The sequence below is a fragment of the Cercospora kikuchii genome (assembly GCF_019650295.1).
Source record: "Cercospora kikuchii DNA, contig_00003, whole genome shotgun sequence".
In the NCBI taxonomy this organism is placed as follows: Eukaryota; Fungi; Ascomycota; class Dothideomycetes; order Mycosphaerellales; family Mycosphaerellaceae; genus Cercospora; species Cercospora kikuchii.
In genome coordinates this window covers 4,137,577-4,156,346 of record NW_025408584.1, presented here as the reverse complement: position 1 = coordinate 4,156,346, position 18,770 = coordinate 4,137,577, and the positions used below count along the sequence as shown (strand labels likewise).

The 18,770-nt window shown below is 51.9% G+C and overlaps 7 protein-coding genes across 7 annotated transcripts; 3 read left to right on the top strand and 4 right to left on the bottom strand.

Annotated features, from left to right (window-relative positions):
- Positions 1-285: 285 nt before the first annotated feature.
- Positions 286-2,761, bottom strand: CKM354_000600700 (uncharacterized protein; the record flags this gene model as incomplete). The annotated part of the gene is made up of 2 exons (XM_044801301.1): positions 286-2,475; positions 2,549-2,761. The coding sequence occupies 2 exons, from the start codon at positions 2,759-2,761 to the stop codon at positions 286-288; spliced, it is 2,403 nt and encodes an 800-aa protein (XP_044657236.1).
- A 1,238-nt stretch (positions 2,762-3,999) lies between these two features.
- CKM354_000600600 (uncharacterized protein) lies at positions 4,000-5,109 on the top strand (the record flags this gene model as incomplete). The annotated part of the gene is made up of 1 exon (XM_044801300.1): positions 4,000-5,109. The coding sequence occupies one exon, from the start codon at positions 4,000-4,002 to the stop codon at positions 5,107-5,109; it is 1,110 nt and encodes a 369-aa protein (XP_044657235.1).
- A 1,197-nt stretch (positions 5,110-6,306) lies between these two features.
- Positions 6,307-7,440, top strand: CKM354_000600500 (uncharacterized protein; the record flags this gene model as incomplete). The annotated part of the gene is made up of 1 exon (XM_044801299.1): positions 6,307-7,440. The coding sequence occupies one exon, from the start codon at positions 6,307-6,309 to the stop codon at positions 7,438-7,440; it is 1,134 nt and encodes a 377-aa protein (XP_044657234.1).
- A 762-nt stretch (positions 7,441-8,202) lies between these two features.
- On the bottom strand, positions 8,203-8,462 carry CKM354_000600400 (uncharacterized protein; the record flags this gene model as incomplete). The annotated part of the gene is made up of 2 exons (XM_044801298.1): positions 8,203-8,381; positions 8,438-8,462. 2 exons carry the CDS (start codon positions 8,460-8,462, stop codon positions 8,203-8,205), a joined length of 204 nt encoding a protein of 67 aa, XP_044657233.1.
- A 2,879-nt stretch (positions 8,463-11,341) lies between these two features.
- Positions 11,342-12,679, bottom strand: CKM354_000600300 (uncharacterized protein; the record flags this gene model as incomplete). Its single annotated transcript, XM_044801297.1, has 2 exons — positions 11,342-12,541; positions 12,599-12,679. The coding sequence occupies 2 exons, from the start codon at positions 12,677-12,679 to the stop codon at positions 11,342-11,344; spliced, it is 1,281 nt and encodes a 426-aa protein (XP_044657232.1).
- A 740-nt stretch (positions 12,680-13,419) lies between these two features.
- On the bottom strand, positions 13,420-15,602 carry CKM354_000600200 (uncharacterized protein; the record flags this gene model as incomplete). The annotated part of the gene is made up of 2 exons (XM_044801296.1): positions 13,420-13,662; positions 13,716-15,602. 2 exons carry the CDS (start codon positions 15,600-15,602, stop codon positions 13,420-13,422), a joined length of 2,130 nt encoding a protein of 709 aa, XP_044657231.1.
- Positions 15,603-16,254: 652 nt separating this feature from the next.
- Positions 16,255-17,811, top strand: CKM354_000600100 (uncharacterized protein; the record flags this gene model as incomplete). Its single annotated transcript, XM_044801295.1, has 1 exon — positions 16,255-17,811. One exon carries the CDS (start codon positions 16,255-16,257, stop codon positions 17,809-17,811), a length of 1,557 nt encoding a protein of 518 aa, XP_044657230.1.
- Between the last annotated feature and the right edge of the window lie 959 nt (positions 17,812-18,770).

The window sequence follows — 18,770 nt, the reverse complement described above, 5'->3', positions numbered from 1 at the left end:
AAGCTGTCGAAGCTGCACCTGCAGATCGCGAAGCTTGGCATGCCCCTCGTTCCTGCGCTAGTGGGCAATGGCGACGAAGTGGGGGTAAAGTGAAGAATCGGTCGCATACATAGGTTCAATGCGTGTGACATGCTACGATGCTAGCTACACCAACCCTCAGGACGCCATGCTCGGCCAACCACCAAACTGAAGTCTTATCATCACAATCGTAACCAATCATCAATGCTCTGCCTCTTCACACCATCTCAGGTATTATTCTCGCCATGAAATTGTCAAAGTACACCCTCAGGGTTGACCACTGTGAGCATATTGCACGGGTGCAGGATGATGCTCGATCGGCTTCTGCTCAACTGGCTTTTGGGCATTGGGAGCAGGGGCGTGTCCGTTCGTCGCCTTGTCCTTGTGGAGGAAGTCGACTGGATCCTCCGCAGCCTCGGTCATCTTCTTGAAGGTTTCCCAGTCAGTGACAGCACCAAGCGCGCGCTTCATGTGAGAGTTGACAATCTGCAAGCCATAGACGTATGACGCGTTAACCCAGCCAAAGCCTTCAGTTGCAACACCTTTGAAATCGCTGCCTTGGTTGCCATATTCAGCTTCCACCTTGTGAGGATCGATTGGTCGCGTCACGTCGTACTTCTCAACCACAACTCCGTTGAAGTCCACGAATGCTTTCGTGACCATGTGGATCCAGCGGTATGCAAGGCGCTGTGCTTCTTCTTCGAAGCCGTAACGAAGGAAGCCTGTCCATGCAAGAATTTGCTGTGGTGCCCAACCAAATGGAAAGTCCCACTGACGGTTTGGCCGATGCACGCCAACTGCGCCACGACTGGCTTCAGTACCAGACACAAGGCCTCCGTGAACCTCGAACTTGGGAAGAGCTTTGGCTACCATGACGGACGCCTGTCTTGGGGTAGCGGCTCCTGCCCACATGGCCCAGAAAGTGGTTGCACTCTCGTAGCCGGTCTGCTGCTTCTTGACAGTATTGTAGTCAAAGAACATGCCCCTTTCCTCGTCCCACATGAGATCGTTCATGACCTTGCGGCGCTTCTTGGCACGGCGATCCCACGTTGACGACGTCTCGACCTCGGGATGTCCAGGCATGCGCCACTCTTTGGGAACCTCGAGTCTGTCACCAAAGAAGGCACGAATGGTGCGTGCAATATCGATCTCATATTTGTACAGGCAGGAATTCGTGTCGACCGTGGCGAGGTTGGCTGCAACCTTTTCCAGACGGTAAGAAGTATCGTGTCCAGACTCTCGCACAGCTCGATCGTGAAGGAAGTATTCGTCGAGTTCTGGTTCAAAGACATGGCCATAGTTGTAGGCGTGAACAAATTCCTTGAAGCTCATCTTGTGCTTGTCGGCGTATGGCTGCAGGACGTGGACGAAGTGAGAGGCCTCAGTCTCCGGAGGAACCCCTAGTCCTCCTGGTCGATATCTCGAGAGACCAGATTCGGCGTCATAGCGAGGCGGTGACATCCACGTGGAATAGTAGTCTTTGATCGCTGCAAGTATGGCGTTTCTGAGAAAGTCGAGGCTGTCAGGCTCATGCTTGATGCGATCGTAGACACGAAGTGCCATGTCGGTAAGGAAAGGAGGCTGCGAACGTCGCAGGTAGTACGACCGATTGGCGTTGAGGATCTTGCCGTAGTGTCGGATGCAGAAGCAAAAGTGTTTCACCATGGCCTTGCAGAGGTCCTCCCGATCATTGACAAGCAGACCAAGTGTCTCCATGTAGCTGTCCCAGCCATACAGCTCATTGAAGCGGCCTCCTGGCACAACAAAAGGCAAACCTCTGTAGTCTGGCTCGCCGGCAGGAGTGTCCTTGACGCGCTCCACTTCAATTGCGAGAAGACCCGGAGCTTCGTTCAGGTCACGGACGTATTCGTCATCGTCAGGGCCGCCTTCCTTTAGCCATTGAACGTCAAGACGAATGTGGGGATGCTCTTTGGCGACTCGCGTATAGTAGGCATACTGCTCTGGAGCACCCGGAGGAATGTAGATACGAGGGCGAGGATCTGAAGTCCAGTCCTTGGGATCCTTTGCAACCGCCGCAATGTTGGATCCGTCAATTCTTCGTGTGAGATTTGGCCAGAACTGGTCCTTGATAAGGCGTGCCAGCCGATTGACTGGATTTTCGTTCAATCGAGCCTCATCGAGCACAATCTGTCTGCGGCCGAACTTTTTGGCTAGCCATAGCTCTTGCAACAGATTGCTGAGCATGTATGTCCCACGAACATCAAATCGCTTGTAGCCTCCCGAAGCTGCTGTACCCAAGTCGATTGTCTTGGGACCCGTATCCTCAATGGTGATTTGAATGTTCGAATCGGTGTCTTCGCGCGACAGGAGGGTTTTGAGGGTGTCTTCGACGTTGATCAGGTACCGACGTGGGGCATTACCCATTTGATCATGGCTCAGTCTTCGGGAAGGGGCATTGTAGTTATCCGTGCCTACCTTATTCAGGCCGGGATCAACCTGTGGCTGTCAGTACTGGTGCTGTGGTGCAAGCTATTGAGTCGCTGTTGGGACGGGAAAGGAATATGCTTACTGCCGAGTAGGTGCGGCTCTTTGCAACCTTTCTAGGGTGGTGGCTCGCGCCATAGTACACACTGGGCGCCGCATAGGGATCGAGGTCGAGGGAAACGTGCTCCGTAGGTCGTGCTTTCTCCTCGTGAGGGTTGTGTTGGGAATTGTGATGGGTATCGTTCGCGTGGGAGTCCTTCGCGGGATGAATTGGCAATACCGATTCCTGCGAGCTCATGCTACACTTGGACAGTGCTGTAGGCGAGTTCGTGGTGGTGCAGCGAAAAAGATGTTCGGCTGGAGGGGTCTGCGGCGTGCCCGTGGTAATTTAGGTGGGTTGGCTATGATGTAGAGTTAGCCAGACCCACGCGATCTCTTCGGGGTCCACTGCTGCGCGACCAAGCTCGTGTGGCAGGCCAACGGCGCGGTTTCGGTGGAGAAATGTTCGGGACAACTGACCTGGAGTGACGTTGGAGTTCGCAGAGGGAGTCTGTGGCAATCAATGGTGCTGGCGCGATCTGCCCGCATTCACCGACGAGTCGAGGCTGACGGGCGCCTTTTGAACAACAGGCACCACAGCACGCGTCAAGCGCGCCTGTCCGAGAGCCGGCCACGAGGAAGGAGAAGCCGCTCGGTCAGCTGCTAACAATGAGCTCGAGCAGCGGGTGGCAAGATCGAGTGCGGAGCGGTGAAGCTTCCATCTGGTGATTTGCTTCTTCGCTGCTGCTGAGGAGGGTGTGCTTTGCTGCGCGATGACGGGCAAGACCGGCGGTGCAGCTGCGATGCGCGCGCTCGAAGAGGCAGCAGGACGGGGACATGGCGAGAATGGGCGCATGCAGCATTGGGGACGAGTGTGGAACAATGAACGTCGACATCTCAGCTGCCAATAATGACGCCCATCCGCGTTGCACTCCCACACCTCGAGCGCCCTGATCCATTGGACACGCGACCGCCTGGTTGTTTTCTTCGCCCTGTACATGGCGATACCGATCGCTGTACCTCGACAGATCCGCACGCTACAACTACGATTGGCAGCTCTCGTATCACAGATGGCGTTCACCTGTGCAACCACAATCGTCCAATTCGGGAGATCAGACGCTTACCGTGCGCCTACCTTTCCTGCGCAATGCGATTCGATACCACTCGTGTACCTTTGTGCCATGTCAATGTTGCGGGCAGATCATGTATACATCTGTTGCAAGCTAACAGCGGGTCATCTCGGACGCTGTTCCCAAACTGATACTGCTAATACATCCAGCACCATGCAAACCTTCGTCGCCTCTCGTGGGTAGCATCATCCAGAAGCAAATGGTAAGCTTGCCTCAGAGGTACACGCCTGGTTGTTGTAGGATCACCTCTCAGGCGAGTCGGCTTAGATACATCACAAGCCTCGGCTCATAGTTTTAGCGGGGCGAAGCTGCTGCACCTTCAACAATCTTCCACCACTTCTACACTAATCAAACACATCCATTGACCATGGCAGGCAGCAGTACATTCGCTTGGGCTCACGCCCTTCGCCTCGACTCCACCAAATCGCCCTTCACCTCGCCAATCGCAAATACCCACAAGGCCTTCGCAAACGTCAAACCCGTATCATGGAAACGATACAACATTGGTGGGATTTTGACGACCGTCTACGGCATGGAAGAGCTTCCTCAACATCCCGAAGAGATCGTAGCATTCTGGTTATTACATGGAAGAGGCGATACACAAGATAGCATGGCATACACTGCTGCGGCATTGATCGAAGCATGGAATTCGAAGAGGAAGTCACAAAGCCAGAAAGGTCTCATATGCGTCAACTTTGATCAACGGAATCACGGGTCCAGGATGGTGGAGAATGACAACAATGTATCGTGGAAACAGGGAAATCCGACTCATGGGCAAGATATGTTCGCGACGTATGTCGGTACTGCCAACGATCTGAGTCTTCTCATCACACAGATTCCTTCGTACCTACCTTTCAAAATTCACGATCACTTTTGCGGAGGTGTCAGTCTAGGTGGTCACGCGACGTGGGTCGCATTAATGAAAGAGCCTCGGATATCAGCTGGAATGGTGGTGATAGGATGTCCGGATTATGTACGACTCATGACCGATCGTGCAATCCGGAGTAAAGTGCGAACAGCCATTGCATCCGATCCTCCAGGGAAGGACTTTCTGGGATCAACAGATTTCCCGCAATCATTACTGGCCGCGATCGAACAATATGATCCTGCTGGGATATTGATGAGTGAGCTGGATGTCTTCTCGGGTGACGATCATCTGCATCCTCCTTCTCAGAGGGAAGCGAAGGTTTTGAGGTCGGTGATTGAGCGAACATTGGCAGGGAAGAAGATCATTTGTTTGAGTGGAGGGAAAGACAAATTGGTTCCGCCTGCGCAAGGCAAGGTGTTTTTGGACTGGTTGAAGAGGGGGATCGCTGAGGGTGGCTGGGCGGCAGATCAGGGGATTGTGGTCGAAGATGTTCTGGATCCGAGTGCTGGGCATGAGTTTTCTGCTTTGATGAAGAAGGAGGCGGAGCGGTGGGTTTGCGAGGTATTGTCGGATGATGATAGGCGGACGTATAGGGATAGTAAGCTCTGAGAGGGTCTGGAGAATGAGGAAAACCTACTGCTACGGTCATCGTGTCACACGTTTCCTCAAGCACTGCATAGCTTCACGAGCCCCCCACGAGCTTTTCACTTCAACGTGAAGCAACTGCCTGTGGGTTCAAAACCCGGACAAGCGGTCTCCTGGTCACTGAGCCGCAGAAGACTCAAGAATCCGGCTAGGGGTATATCAGGAGCCTTTCTTCTTCAGCTTCGTCATACTTCATCGCCGTCTGTTGCCGTTGCACGACACACGCACATAGTGGCTTTTATCGAGCGCCTCGATTACCAAATTGCAACATTGACACCCACCGCCCCACCACATCAGTATTACATGCGAGGTACGAAACAGGTCGCCATGAAGAAGCGGTGGTCTAACGGTAAGGCACTCCACGGCCTATTGCCTGGATCGTCCAGGTGCCGTGGAGGGATGCCAGTTCGAATCTGGCCTGCTTCAACGAATCTGTCTTTTTGCTTTTTGCCATATCTTTAGTCGGTCGAGCGCAGCGTCACTGCAACAATTCTCAGGGATGTCGATTTAACTCCGGTCAGCTCCAGCGCTACCATTTTGCTTCCTCGCTGGCCACCTAAGAATGTTTTGCCATGTCGGTGCATTCGTTGTGCGAGTCGATCTTGTACCAGACCCCTATCCTCGCTGCAGATGTCTCTTAGACTGTCGTCCGCGACACAGACCGGAGCTTCGACTGCTTGACATGATATACTGGCTGCAAACGGGCTTGACATCAAAGGGGCTGTGGTCTAATGGTAAGACACTCCTCAGGCCTTTTGTCTGGACTGTCCAGGTGCCGGGGAGGGATGCCGGTTCGATTCGGGCCTGCTCCAACAATCTTTTTGCCAATTAATTGGAACTTTTGCCCATCGATTGTTTGCGATTGCGGGCTGCAGTGACCACGCTTCAATCCCTCAGTTGGTCATTATGCATTTTTGATCTTAGAGATTGCCAATGATGCTAATCACGCACAATTTTGGCTCCTCCGGTCCAATTCCATTGCATCAAATGCACTTATCGCATGCATTGCTGTCATTATGGGCAGTACCAAATCAAGACATGCGCCGCATGTGTCTTGGGTTTGTGGCGGATGTCTCAGGAGGAGCAAACGCTGCATTTTGCAATCTCAAAAGTTCCTGATGGTGCGGCAGGCATCTCTCTGCTTCTCCAAAGCTCAACAGCATGACGATCCTACTCCCACTCGTTTTGGTCGGCATATCGACTGCTTGCAGCATGGCATACAACTGTTGTGTTAGACTTTACTTCAACACGAACTACAGGGCGAAAGTCATAGCCACTCACGCCTTTGCTATCGAAGGGTTCCAAATCTTCCTGGCACTGGTCGCAATTATCAGCAGCTGGAATTCATTTCAATCGCCATTCCTCCTTCGCGATCGGCATATGTCTGAGATCAAGCTTCACCTGGCGAATTGGTTGACCGCCGCTGCGGTACTGGCGACGCATTTGCTTGGGATCTTAGCGATCGAGGCAATCGACAATCTCGTTCAGATCGGAACATGTAACCACCCATTTCAAATGCAGGCATTCCTGCTCACACGAAGCGTGTTGCTTCCGCAAACCATCAGAAGACGACCTCTGGTTACGATAAAGACATCGAAAAAAGTTGTTCAAGAGGCTCGAGGAAGGAGTCGAACCACGAAGACTCTGACCTCTTCCGTGACGCCTAGACGAGCCTCCAGTCAACCAGCGACTCTTCTCAGATTGCGCGATATGGGAGTTGAACTTCCTTCAGAGACTCGCAATGCCCTAGCTCGAGCCAATACATTCGGAAAGCGTCGTGACATGGTAAGATTTCGGGCCAGGACAATCAGCACACCTACTCATGCTCCAAAAGCGGCCAACATGATGCACGATTGCTCGCCCTTGAGAATCAAGACCATTGAACATGCGACCCAAGCGCTCGCCGTGGTGGAGTCAGACAGCAGCAAGACTGAGCCTGTCGAGGCGACAAGTCCGAAGTCAGAGCTCAATCTTCCAATACAGAATACTGGCCAGAGTTCAAGCCTTGGAAGTGAGGACATCATCTCTCCAATCTCAGCGAACGAGCGTCGTTTGGAGACACCTATGACTCCCGAATCACTGGTGGATGAAGTTTGGACAATCGACCATTCGTCGGCGGACCGTCTTGGAAACTCATGCATATTGCGTCCAAGACCTCGTGCCTTTTCGACCGAGCTGGATGGAATGCGGAAAGGTATGAGTCTTGACAGCGATGGTAGTGTTGCGATCAGGAATGGCAGGGCTCGTGGAAACTCCGTTAAGGAGAAGGTTCAGCATTTCGAGCAGGGCTTGTGAATATATGTGGATGGTCAAGGTTGTTGGCAACGGTGCCTGTCTTTTCGTGCAACGAGGGGAGGATGCTGTGGTAGTGTGCTGTCGTGTTTGTGTGTGGTAGAGGAGGATGGCAAAAATTTAGGGAAGGTGCGGAATCGAAGTGAATTTAGTACGCTTCAACATCTCGTCTCCTCGGTGTTGCCCGACACCCAACATGTAGCCTAAGACCGTTACCCCCATTCCAAATGAAGCGCAATTGTCTTGTGCGAGTATCATTCAGCAGTGGTGTCGCCGAACACGCTAAACATAGAAAATCCAAAAAAAATCCAATTCTCACCCACATCCCTATACCTATACCTCAACACCGCATGGTAAAGAGCAAAAAGAAAGGGACGACACCTGTGTGATTCGAACACACGCTCCCGAAGGAACTGGCTAGACAGTCGAGTATGATTGAATCATACAGTTCCAGTAGCAGGCCAGCGCGTTCTGTGAAATGTTAGAATACATCGCGATTGTGTATGAAGTTGAATGTACTCACAACCACTCCGCCGTTGGGGACGTTAGCAATGGTTCATGACAGACGATGATACGACTGTACTCACCAAAGTGCCTGAAGCAGATGTTAGACGAAAACTTAAAATTCTATATGATAGCTGAATTGCGACTGTGTGAACCTTGCACAGTCACCGCTTCTCAAACAAGCCCCGCAGCGGCGACGAATCAAATTGCGGCTAAGTGGGGAACTCAATCAATCCCTGAAGCTCCTAATGATTTACATTTCTACTTCTGCCTCCACGAAATCTCCTTCAACATGGCTTGATTCTCCTCATGCACCTTTCGAAATTCCGCAAGTGTTTCAGCTTGTTTCTTGCCAGACTGGACGCCCAAGTAATATCCAATGGCTGAGGGTAGTAATGTGACGGGAAATGGTTTGTTGTATTTGCTTGTCAGGATGCGATCTTGAATGAAAGTTAGTCTTGGCAATCGGTACGTCGTAGCCCGAGAAGCTACGCACCGACAAGTTTCTTGAAGCCGCTCATGATTCGACTTGTTTTGTGTGCGAGGATAATCTGGTGGTGATACAGAACTTCAAATGTTACACTGCTGAAACGAGAGAATGGGATTTGAGGGAGGCTGGGGAATGGGGTCGGCTTTCTCGGATGGACGGACGAAAGCTGAGGGCTTTGATCAAACTTTGAACAGGACTTTGATAGCTGTCAGTCCGATGAAGCACAGCGAACACAGATGACTGGTGCGTCGCTCAGATCCATCACAAAGTCGCTGACAGACGACTTCTGCACATGCGCTGGTTCTCACCCACACGACTTCGCGGAGCAAGGGAAGATTGATCGAATTCTCCTCCCATATTACGCTTTGAAGTCTCATTGAACATCGGATGCGACACCGACGAAATGAACGAAGTGGCAAGAGAGCAAGAACAGGTCCTTTGCGACGGCATTACATTGCGATCTCTTTAAAACATTTGGACAGTGTCCAATTCAAGCACATACAACAGTGATCCGCGAACCTGCGATCTGAGCAGAAGATGTCGACGTCGTATGGAATGCCTGACTCTGAGAACCACAGCCTTCAAAGCCATCAAAGCTGCAAAAGTCAACTTTTCTTCGTGGAGGACATCACTGAGATTCGCTCAGACTAATGTGTAGGCAAAAAGCAAGGTACTTGCTGCGTGGATCGCACTCTCGTTATGGAGAATCTGTTCATGCCAATCAACACGAATAAGCCACAAATCTGGATGGAGGTCAACTCTTGGAGAAGGAGATAATGGCTCGCATATGGGCAATTTTGCAAGAGTTAGACGACTCCGGTTTGAGAAGTTTGCTCATTCAAGCCAATCCTCAAATCCAGAGGCTTTAAATGATTTCAGCCTCGGAGAGAAGAAACTATATCTGCCAGCGCGGAATGGTCGCCTCGATTCTGCGACTCCAGGCGCGTCCAGCGAATCTTGAGACTAAGAGACCCCGAAAGGCCGCTTCTTTTTGGAGAAATAGACACTGCCTGACGACTCTGATCGTGGATGACTTGATTTTTCCAGTGAGTCTAGACAGTCAATGCCTCCGAACAGAGCTCGATTCCAGAGGAAGAGACGTTGGTTGTCAGGTTTTGTCGATGGCTCCAGTCTGCCAATTCGGCTCCAACGAGCTGGTCTGCGCCTTCGGCGCCTTGTAGAGATATGAAGCCCCAGAGATACAATCGTGTCCCGCAGATACCACGACCAAACGCTGGATTTCGTCTTGAAGCAACCGGCCCGGATTTCGCAGTATACGTTGGCTCGACTCCCAACGTGTGCCGTGTGCGACCGCCTCCAGCAGTGAGTGCTGTCGATGCTGCAGACATCTGTTCGCCGGGCACAATGCTCCCTTCTCCAAATGTGCTCTCTCTCGCAACTGCCCAATGCTATGATCTGCTGGCATGACTCCAGGCTTTATCTTGGAGTCATCAATCCATGACCACCAAATTAAAGGCCCATTCCTCGAGAAACAAGCCCCTGTTCGACGGGAGTCAATACTCAGATCGACTGAACTGCGTCGACTTCGGCAACGGAGTCATCGACAGATGCGTTAATGGACAGGCTTTCTCCTCTGGGATGTTCAGAAGCTCTTGATGCTCAGATCGGGTAGTATGAGCCATATTCCCAGGATGAAGCCATGGTCGTCACTCCGAGGAGCCATGCATGTGCATGATTAGCATCGATGGCATGCTCCGCAGATCAAGCTGCACCCCAGGGCAACGGGAGAAAAAATGCGTTGGCATTGTAGCTCGCCACCAGCCGGTACCCATCGGTTTGTCCACGCGAAGAAAATTCAAACGCTTTGGCAAAAAGTTTGTGGAGCAGGCCAGAGTCGAACTGGCATCCCTCCGGCACCTGGTTAACCAGGCAAAAGGCCGGGTATCTTACCATTAGACCACAGCCCCTGAACGATGGTATGCTGCTTGTCACAGCACTCAAATGTGTTGGGTTGGAGCAGCTGCAGCAAACGATAGGCTGGTTCTGGAAAGCACCATCATCATGGCGAGAGCTGCGTCTTAGCAAACATCGAAGACGCGGAACGTACAAACCTGCAAAAAGATTTGAGAAGGTCGGAGTCGAACCAGCGTCCCTCGTCGATCGGAAGGTCAATGAGGCCGCTTAGGCTTCGAAGTCCCTTTACGACATATATCGGGTTAGCAGCCGATATAGAAATCCATTCTTAGATGGCGTCGGCGACGAGTATCTTACCATTGGACTTTCGTATCCAGCATGTCATGCTCAGTAGCTCGTAGCATATCTGCAGTGGTAAGGCTGAGTATGACTGTCTCGCGCATTAGACGCATTCCCATGGCGGAATTGGTCCGAGTTACCGGCAAGAAAATTAGTGGGCGGCGCTGGAGCTGGCCAGACTCGAGTTTGTATCCCGTATATCGATGTGGAGTGCTCACGAAAGTCTTGCGTGCCGCTCCTTAGGCCGCAACTGAGTTGTGCAGTGAAGGTATCGTGGTGTCATGTGGAAGGTGCAGTACTTGTGACAGAATCGTTGATTCGTGTCGACTCAACTCCTCAATACTACCCACAGGCACGGCTCAGTCCTATATGCGTCAGCGGAAGGCAACAGTGCCTCGAACAACTCTCTATGGTGCAGTATTGCTTTGGGTCACGTCAGTCAATTAAGGATTTTCGATGAGTTCGGAGACAGGTTTCGGGGTGAGGATTTGTGTGCTTTCAAAGTGAGTACGTAGCGAGTCATTATCTAACGTACTACGCACGGCATGACATTAGTGTCTCCCTTTACACAACGCCCAACCTGTCCATCGGAACGACAACGTCTTACTCGTTCGGAGCCTGAGCTACGGCATCCTTCCATGACGCATTTCCATCATATTGGTTCGTTGACTTCGGCGACTTCTTATGCTTTCCGAGCTAAGAAAAGGATTTCGTCGGCCTCCCATCAATGGGATAGAACATGGTGGACTTGTGCTGCCGCCGATCTCCCTTCTTCGAGCCGGGTACCGTACACTTAGGTCCCATACAGCTTTGCTGGCGAACGAGATAAGACCCACTTTCGATGCAGTAGATTGGCAGGGGATCGCGCTTGATTGTGACCTCATCTTTGCAAGTATTGCACCAAATGTAGACGACAGCTTCGAACTCGTTGGTCGGGTCACGAAAAAGGCCTTTCTTGGTCGTGATCTCTCGCATAGCTTGCATTGTTGGCACGTAGTGCACTGCTTTGAGGTATTCACAGGCATCCTTGTAGTGCTCGCGGATCTCTGGATCGGTGGACAGTCGTAGCTGGCAGGAAGCCTTCATAGCAGCTTGGTCGTCATGATGCTGGTTAAGAGGGTTGGCGACCATGCACCCTCGCTCTGGTTGTCGAATGCCCACAGAGTCTGGCAAATACTTCTCGAGCGTTCGTCTAGGAAGCGCTTGGAACACGAGAGCACCGAACATCTCGAAAAAGTCTTGGATGTGTTCGTCAACTGGCTCGTCGTTGTAGATCCAGACGGCAAGTACGACAAAGTTGGAGTGACGGGAAGGCTTGGCACGGAGCAATCGATAGCGCAGCTGCTGTTTCTTCTTGCGAATGGTGGGTTTGTTGTGGTAGTCGATACGAACTTTCAACCGCAGAGCTTGGCCAAGATACAGCTTGAACCAGTCCGCGACCTCATCGTCAGTCAAGATATCCAGGTACCAAGCGGGGAGCATAGACTCCGTGTCGCCACCGATGAGAAGCAACCGATCTCGGTCGGCGTAGTCCTCGTCCCGCAGAATATCCTTCACTGGCTGTCGAAAGATGGCATTGGCAATGCCAAGGAGCCGAGCTTCGGAGTACTTCGCAGTCATTTTGTCGAAACCGCGCTTCTCATCAGATTGACACAAGGTGTAGAGATTGTGGAAGATGGCCATGTACTGAGGCACAGTGCTTGAAGCTGGTAGTGCGGAGGCACCCGGCGGTGGTTCAAAGCTGGACAACGTGTAACTCGTTTTGCGTGCACGTTTCTTGAGTAGTGGTTCGTCGTCACTATCGTCCGACGATACGGCAGACTGCGGGACCAAAGTGAGCCGCTTCGAGGCACTCAGTTTGGAGGGTGCATCAGCGCTGCCAGGCGGAGGAAGCTGCTAGTTGGTCGTCAGTTTCATTGGCGTAAGCATTGCTCGAAGGCAGCAATGACTTACTGGGCTTTCTGAGGCGGTGGTGCTCGTCCCGAAAAACGTCGTGATTTTGAAGTTGTTCAGTTGCTTACGTTTTCTCGCCATTGTCGTGATGAAGCGGACTGCGGATGTCTTTCGAGGCTTGCGCCCAATAACAAGACAGAGGGTGTTTGAAGAAGGCAGCAAAAGGCCGCCTTTTGGAAGGGTTGTGACTGAATGGATGTCCTGTGAGGTACAGATCGAGCAGCAAGATTGACGAGACCAGTTCAGGCAGCACTGCCGACGGTCGAGGAAGCCGCATCGTGTTACACGTTGGAGGGAAGGCGCTTCGTGTGCACGGTGGAGGAAGTCGCACCGCAAGAAGCAGCGAAAGTCGCGACCGCAGAACTACCAATGAAGGCGTCCGCGTATCATCTTTCTTGTATGTGCCGGCGAATGCCGCATACATTGACGTGGGAGCAAAGCCGAGTGTGGTGATGGAATAGGCGATGTGGTGAATCGTTGAGAAGAAGAAAGGATGAGTGATGAGTGAGCGAGAAGTTGACGAGGGGAGGCACGGAACCGCGCTAGCGGACGCAAGTCCGCGTCCAATCAGGGGCGCGTATTATTGACGCGATAGTACAGAGCCAAGAAGTGAGGGAGCTCTGAAGGACTTCTGCCTCTCACAACAATTCCCAGAATGAATTACTCTCTGGAGAAATAGCGACTTGCGAGATTGCGAATATCTCTACAGGCACGGCTCAGCCCTACACAAAAGTAGCCTTCATTACACAACGCCTCGCTATGCACTCCCTTTCCGAAACAACCCAATATGGCTTTTGTACAGCACCTCATTCCATACCTGATCACCTTCTCACAGGCTTGCCTCCTTGGAATTTCCTCTTTTGTGCGGGCTGGCTTCCGTAGTTCCGCCTCGCTTGATCCGGCTTTTTCATACTGGCACCGAGATTGATGTCGACCTTAGGAGGCACTGAGAATCCGAAACCCTTGGCGACTTTCTTGAGGTCAAGTTTGTGGATGTCGAAGACTGTGCGGAGCGAGTGGGAAGCGTAGGCCTGGAGGTAAGATCGATAGCCATCTTTGGCAGACTGTGAAATGTGTTAGTTAACGCTGTGCTCGACCTTCCTTCCAAAGTACTCACCTTGTTCAAGTAGTAGTTCTTCCCAATGAGCATCTCCAGCTGTGATTGAATGTCAAGAATCTTCTTTGGTGGGATCTCGAACTCAACAAGAGGCACCTTTGCCTCCTTAAGATGCGACAGGAAGCCCACTTCACTCGGCTGCAAGAACATCAAACTCTTTCCCTTCGCATTGGCACCTCTTGCTGTTCGGCCGACACGATGAATATAATCGCGAGGGTCATCCGGAGGGTCGAACTGCACAATCCAATCTACAGCAGGAATATCAAGACCTCTTGCTGCTACATCTGTGCAGATGAGGGTTCCAGACTTGGCGTTACAGAATTCGAAGAATGTGTTCGTTCGTTTCTGTTGCTTTTGCTTGCCGTGTAAGTCGAGGACCGGTAGATCGATGTAGTTGAGAAGTTCTGAGTAGTACTTGACGCAATTACAGCTGCTGAAGAAGACAATGATCTTCTTTTGAGGATGCTTCTTGAGGAAGGTAAAGAGTAGTCGGAACCGCATGTCGGAGTCGCAGATCACGTATCCTTGCTCCAATCCGGCGACTGTGCTGTGCTCTTCCTTGTCGTCCACGTTGATGTATAGAGGTCGCTCTCGGAGGGAGACTCTCGCAAGATCCGCAACCTTTGTCGTCTGCGTAGCTGAAAAGAGCATGGTTTGACGATCGTCCTTCGGTAGGATCTTGACAATCTGTCGCATCTCGTCCTCGAAGCCCACTTCCAGAATCCGATCGGCTTCGTCAATGACAAGTGCCTTGACATTCTTGAACACAAACCCTGGAGTGTTCTGCAGATGATCGAGCAATCGTCCTGGCGTGGCAATGAGCAGATTCACACCCTTCGCCAGCTTCTCCGCCTCTGCCCTTCGGTTCGCGCCACCAATGACAATGCCAAAAGTCTGTGAGTGGTGCTCCATGAGTTCTCGCGCGACACCAAAAATTTGGAGCGCCAGCTCTCGAGTTGGTGAGACGACAATCACACCAGTTCCGTTTCGCGGCTTGAATCGAAGGCCATGCAGCAACTCTACGCAAGGTACAAGAAATGCCAGTGTCTTTCCAGATCCAGTCTTTGCAGCACCTAGCACGTCCTTGCCTGCCAATAGCGGACCCATGGCCCTCCTCTGGATCTCCGTCATGTTTTCGAACTTCATGTCGTTGATGGCGCGCATGGTCTTCTCACTCAAATTGACTTCGGAGAACTTCTTCGGCTCTTCGCTCGTACCGGGTAACGATACGCCGACCGCTGAGGGTAGATCGGCTGCTTCTCCACCGTCGCCGTTTTGTGCGGGTGCATCTTGATCCTCGTCCTCTTCTTCCACCTCAGAGTCTGCATCATGGCCGTTCGTTTGCGGTTGGTGCTCATCATCTGATCCAAATTCGGCGAAATCATCTTCATTTTCGACATCAGCAGCACCTGCCTCTGCTGCGGCATCCTTCAATTCCTGGTTGACCTGCTCTTCTGCCTCGACCTCTTCCGCGTGTACTTCCTCAACAGGCGCTTGCTCAGCTTTTGCCAGCGCTTTAAGTCGTCTCTTCTCCTCTTTGCGCTCCTGCTTCGACTTTTTCTTGCTGGGCTGCTCCTCCGGAGCAGAATCATCGTCGGCAGCATCGACGGGCGGTGTCACCTTGCGCTTCTTCTCCCTCACTGCATCACCGTTGACAGGCCCGTCACTCTCGTGCTTCCTCTTCTTGTGCTCCTTCTTAGACTTCTTGGCTGCTTTTGCGCCATCTTCGATCGGGTCCTCGCGCTCCATGGCGGGCGATGGCAAGCCACCAGACATCAAGGCTGGGTTGCCGGGTTTGTGGGAGTGCTTTCGCTTGCGCCTGGTCGATTCGCGGATATAGTCGTCGTCGTTTGATTCGGGCGTCCAAGAGAAAAGACGATCGGACATTGAGAGAATCGCTGGGATGCGCCCAGTACGCAGAGCAGTCGACCACTTTTTGAGCGGAGACAATCAGACCGAAAAATTGTCGGCCGATCGGCGAAACTTCAAGCCGAGCTCCGTTGCGCCCTCATTTTGGCACAGCATTCTGTCTCTTCCCTCCTAACCCTCCAGAGAACAACAACTCCAGTCTCCCTACTCGACACTCTCACATCGACGCCGCAGAAAGAAAAAGCCCTTCACGTGACACACTGTTGAGTGACAGGTCCACGGAGTGCAATACTTCTTTGTTGAATTGCTTTCTTTGATTCAGAGACCCACGGTCAATCCAGGCGAGCATTGTTCTCGTCGTTTTCGAGCCTCGAGTCAAGCATTTTCAAGGCAAACGATGATGGCGTCGTCGTACAGCGCCTGGACCAGCCCGCTTTGTTGTGCCTCAAGCACAATGAATTCAAAGACTATCTATAGCACCTCCCGTCGATCTCTTATAATCCCCTTCGCGACTGCTCCCGATACTCTACTTTCTTTCTGCAACATACCACGCACATATTCCCAATCTCAGTTTCCTCCAAGCTCCATACTTGGATACCTGCTGGCAGTACCTCCATAGTTTTAATCTCCCACCGCGCTTCTACTCATTCCCACTAGCTTCAGTACCACAATGCCCCGCCCCGTGACTAACAATCCAAGGAACGACCGGAATCAGGGTCGAAGGAACAGTGGCTCAAGGCAGAATGGCTCGAGAAACAACACGCCAAGGAACAATTCCCAAAACAAAGACCAACGTTGTTCTTACTGCGACAAGACTGGCCACTCACGAGACAAATGTTTTAACAACCCCGCAAACTTCAAGTGCAAGAACGAGAACTGCAAGTCGCGCGGGACGCACGAGACCAAAGATTGCAAAATGCGCAACGGCAGCAAGCGAGATGAAATGTGTGACCACTGTAATAAAAAAGGTCATTCAAGCGATGATTGCTACAAGAAAAGATCTGGTGATGTGTCGATGACATCTCCCACACATTCTTATTGTGCCCACTGCAATACGACCGACCACGCAACAAGTTCTTGCAGGGACGAGCTCAGCTTCAAACGTTACAGCGAATCGCTACTCAGATGTGCTCGCTGTCACGAGAAGGGCCACAGCCACGATGAGTGTCGAAATCCCGCCGGCAAACGATGTTCCAAATGCCTCTTTCTTGGACACGGCCGAGACAATTGTCCGGTGAGGCACAACAAGGACGTCAAGTCCCCTGCCACGCCTGCACGAAACGTATTCGCAACTATTGACGGTATGAAGGTGGACGGGCGATCCAGATTCCGCTTCGAGAAATATGAAAAGCTGCACAAAACCCAGCAGGAGCGATTGAAGCTTGAGAGACACTCCCATGATGTGGACTTTCGGAAGAGCCAGATGACCGAGGCCGAGATATACAAGGCCGATCGAGAGATAGAACAGGTTCAACGCCACATCGAAGCCGAAGAGCGGAAGATCTTCCCTCGCTCTCCGCGCTCTCGATGGGTCCAGGAATATGACGTGGAGATGAGGACACCAACTCTACCGGCCCTCGAAGACTATTCTAGGCATACCTGGAATGGTCCTTCGCGATATCCTTCTTATACCATGACACTTGGAGGTCGAAGAGCATCGACGCCAAACGCGAGATTCTCCCGGTGGATCACGAAGGAAGGTGGCAACGGAAACGATCCTGTGGTGCAAGACAAAATCTTCGCAGCGCTCAAGGAGACGGAGAGACTAATTCTCAACAAGATCTCCAACTCCCGTCTAGGATATCGACAATCTGGTGTCTGGAACAATTTCATCACCCGCAACGAACTCGCAATCATGGAGGCCGGCGTCGTCACTCAGCAGCGCATGGACCAGATCAAGTGGCTCCTGCAAACTGGTGCTTACATTCATCGTGACCCAATGGCCATGGCAGCGCTGTTCGCCCGCAAAGTCCCCATCTGCACAACTTGCAAAACTCGCGGAATCATTGTCAACGAGCACTTCGAGCCTGTGCCTGTGGATGCTCCTATCACTGAACTTTTCCTTCTCAGAGACGTGGAGCATCCTGGATGGGGTCTCTTCATCGTTTTCCGATGCCGTGGTCGATGCTCCAATGAAGGCTACCGATTTGATAGGGTCCCGATCGAGGAGATGAACGGCAAAGATGTGCAGAACGATCCACTGTACTATCCATGGGGAGATCTCTGAAGTGCGGCTTCCAGCGAAAATCAAGCCCAGTATCAGAGGATATCGTTCTTGCGTATCACACAAAGCATAACCACATAATACTACAAACAATTGAGGCCTCTGGCAGGCTCATCCCCAAACCCTTTCCGCCCTGCTTATCGTCCAAACATCTCCTCTGCGTACGCAGCCTTCGCAATTGTCCCAAAGCAGCTTATCTAAAGGCAACATTGCCATCCTATCGGGCGAACAAAGGATGAGAATCTGATCTCGTTCGCCTCCAGCTCGCTTTGTCTTCCAGTTGCCGCTCGCACTTTCTGGAACGGGATACATCTAGCGAGATGCGACAAAGCGAACGAGTAGCTCACGTGTGTTACGGAAGAGGAATCTATATCCGCTCTTACCGAGCAGTGCAAGCATGCACAGAGCAGACAAGTCCTCTGCAGCTCAATTGTACCGTGTTGGTCTGTGCGCGAACCGACTTGGTCTGTGCACGACATCGCTCGGTCTGTGCGTTTGTACTGAGAGTTGGAAGATTGATGAACGCGAGACATCTGCGTCAAAAAGCCATGCATTCTCAGGAAACAATTTTCGGTGGCGAGCTTCGAAGCGACTTGGTGTTTACGCGTCCAGGCAAAGGTCTTTGGAGATCGATAATCGATCAAAGATGGCCATCACTCAGCCTGATAAGAGAATCGGAGAACTGAACGAAGGACAATGCTCAATTGGTCTGCTGCTTCTGAGTTCAGCAGAAGTAAGTACTATTGCGACCCTGTAATTCTCTACTCGATCATAGAACATTACGGCGCCACGCTGCTCATTGTTCCTTTGTTTCGCTCTGCAAACACAGTAGCTTCATGCTGAATTTTCAGCGCATGGCATTGCTGCAATAAGGAAATCAAACCACTTTGCCTTTCACCAGAGCATACGTCTCAGTGTGTACGCCAACAACGCCTGAACACCGCTCGACCAAAGCCCGCCAT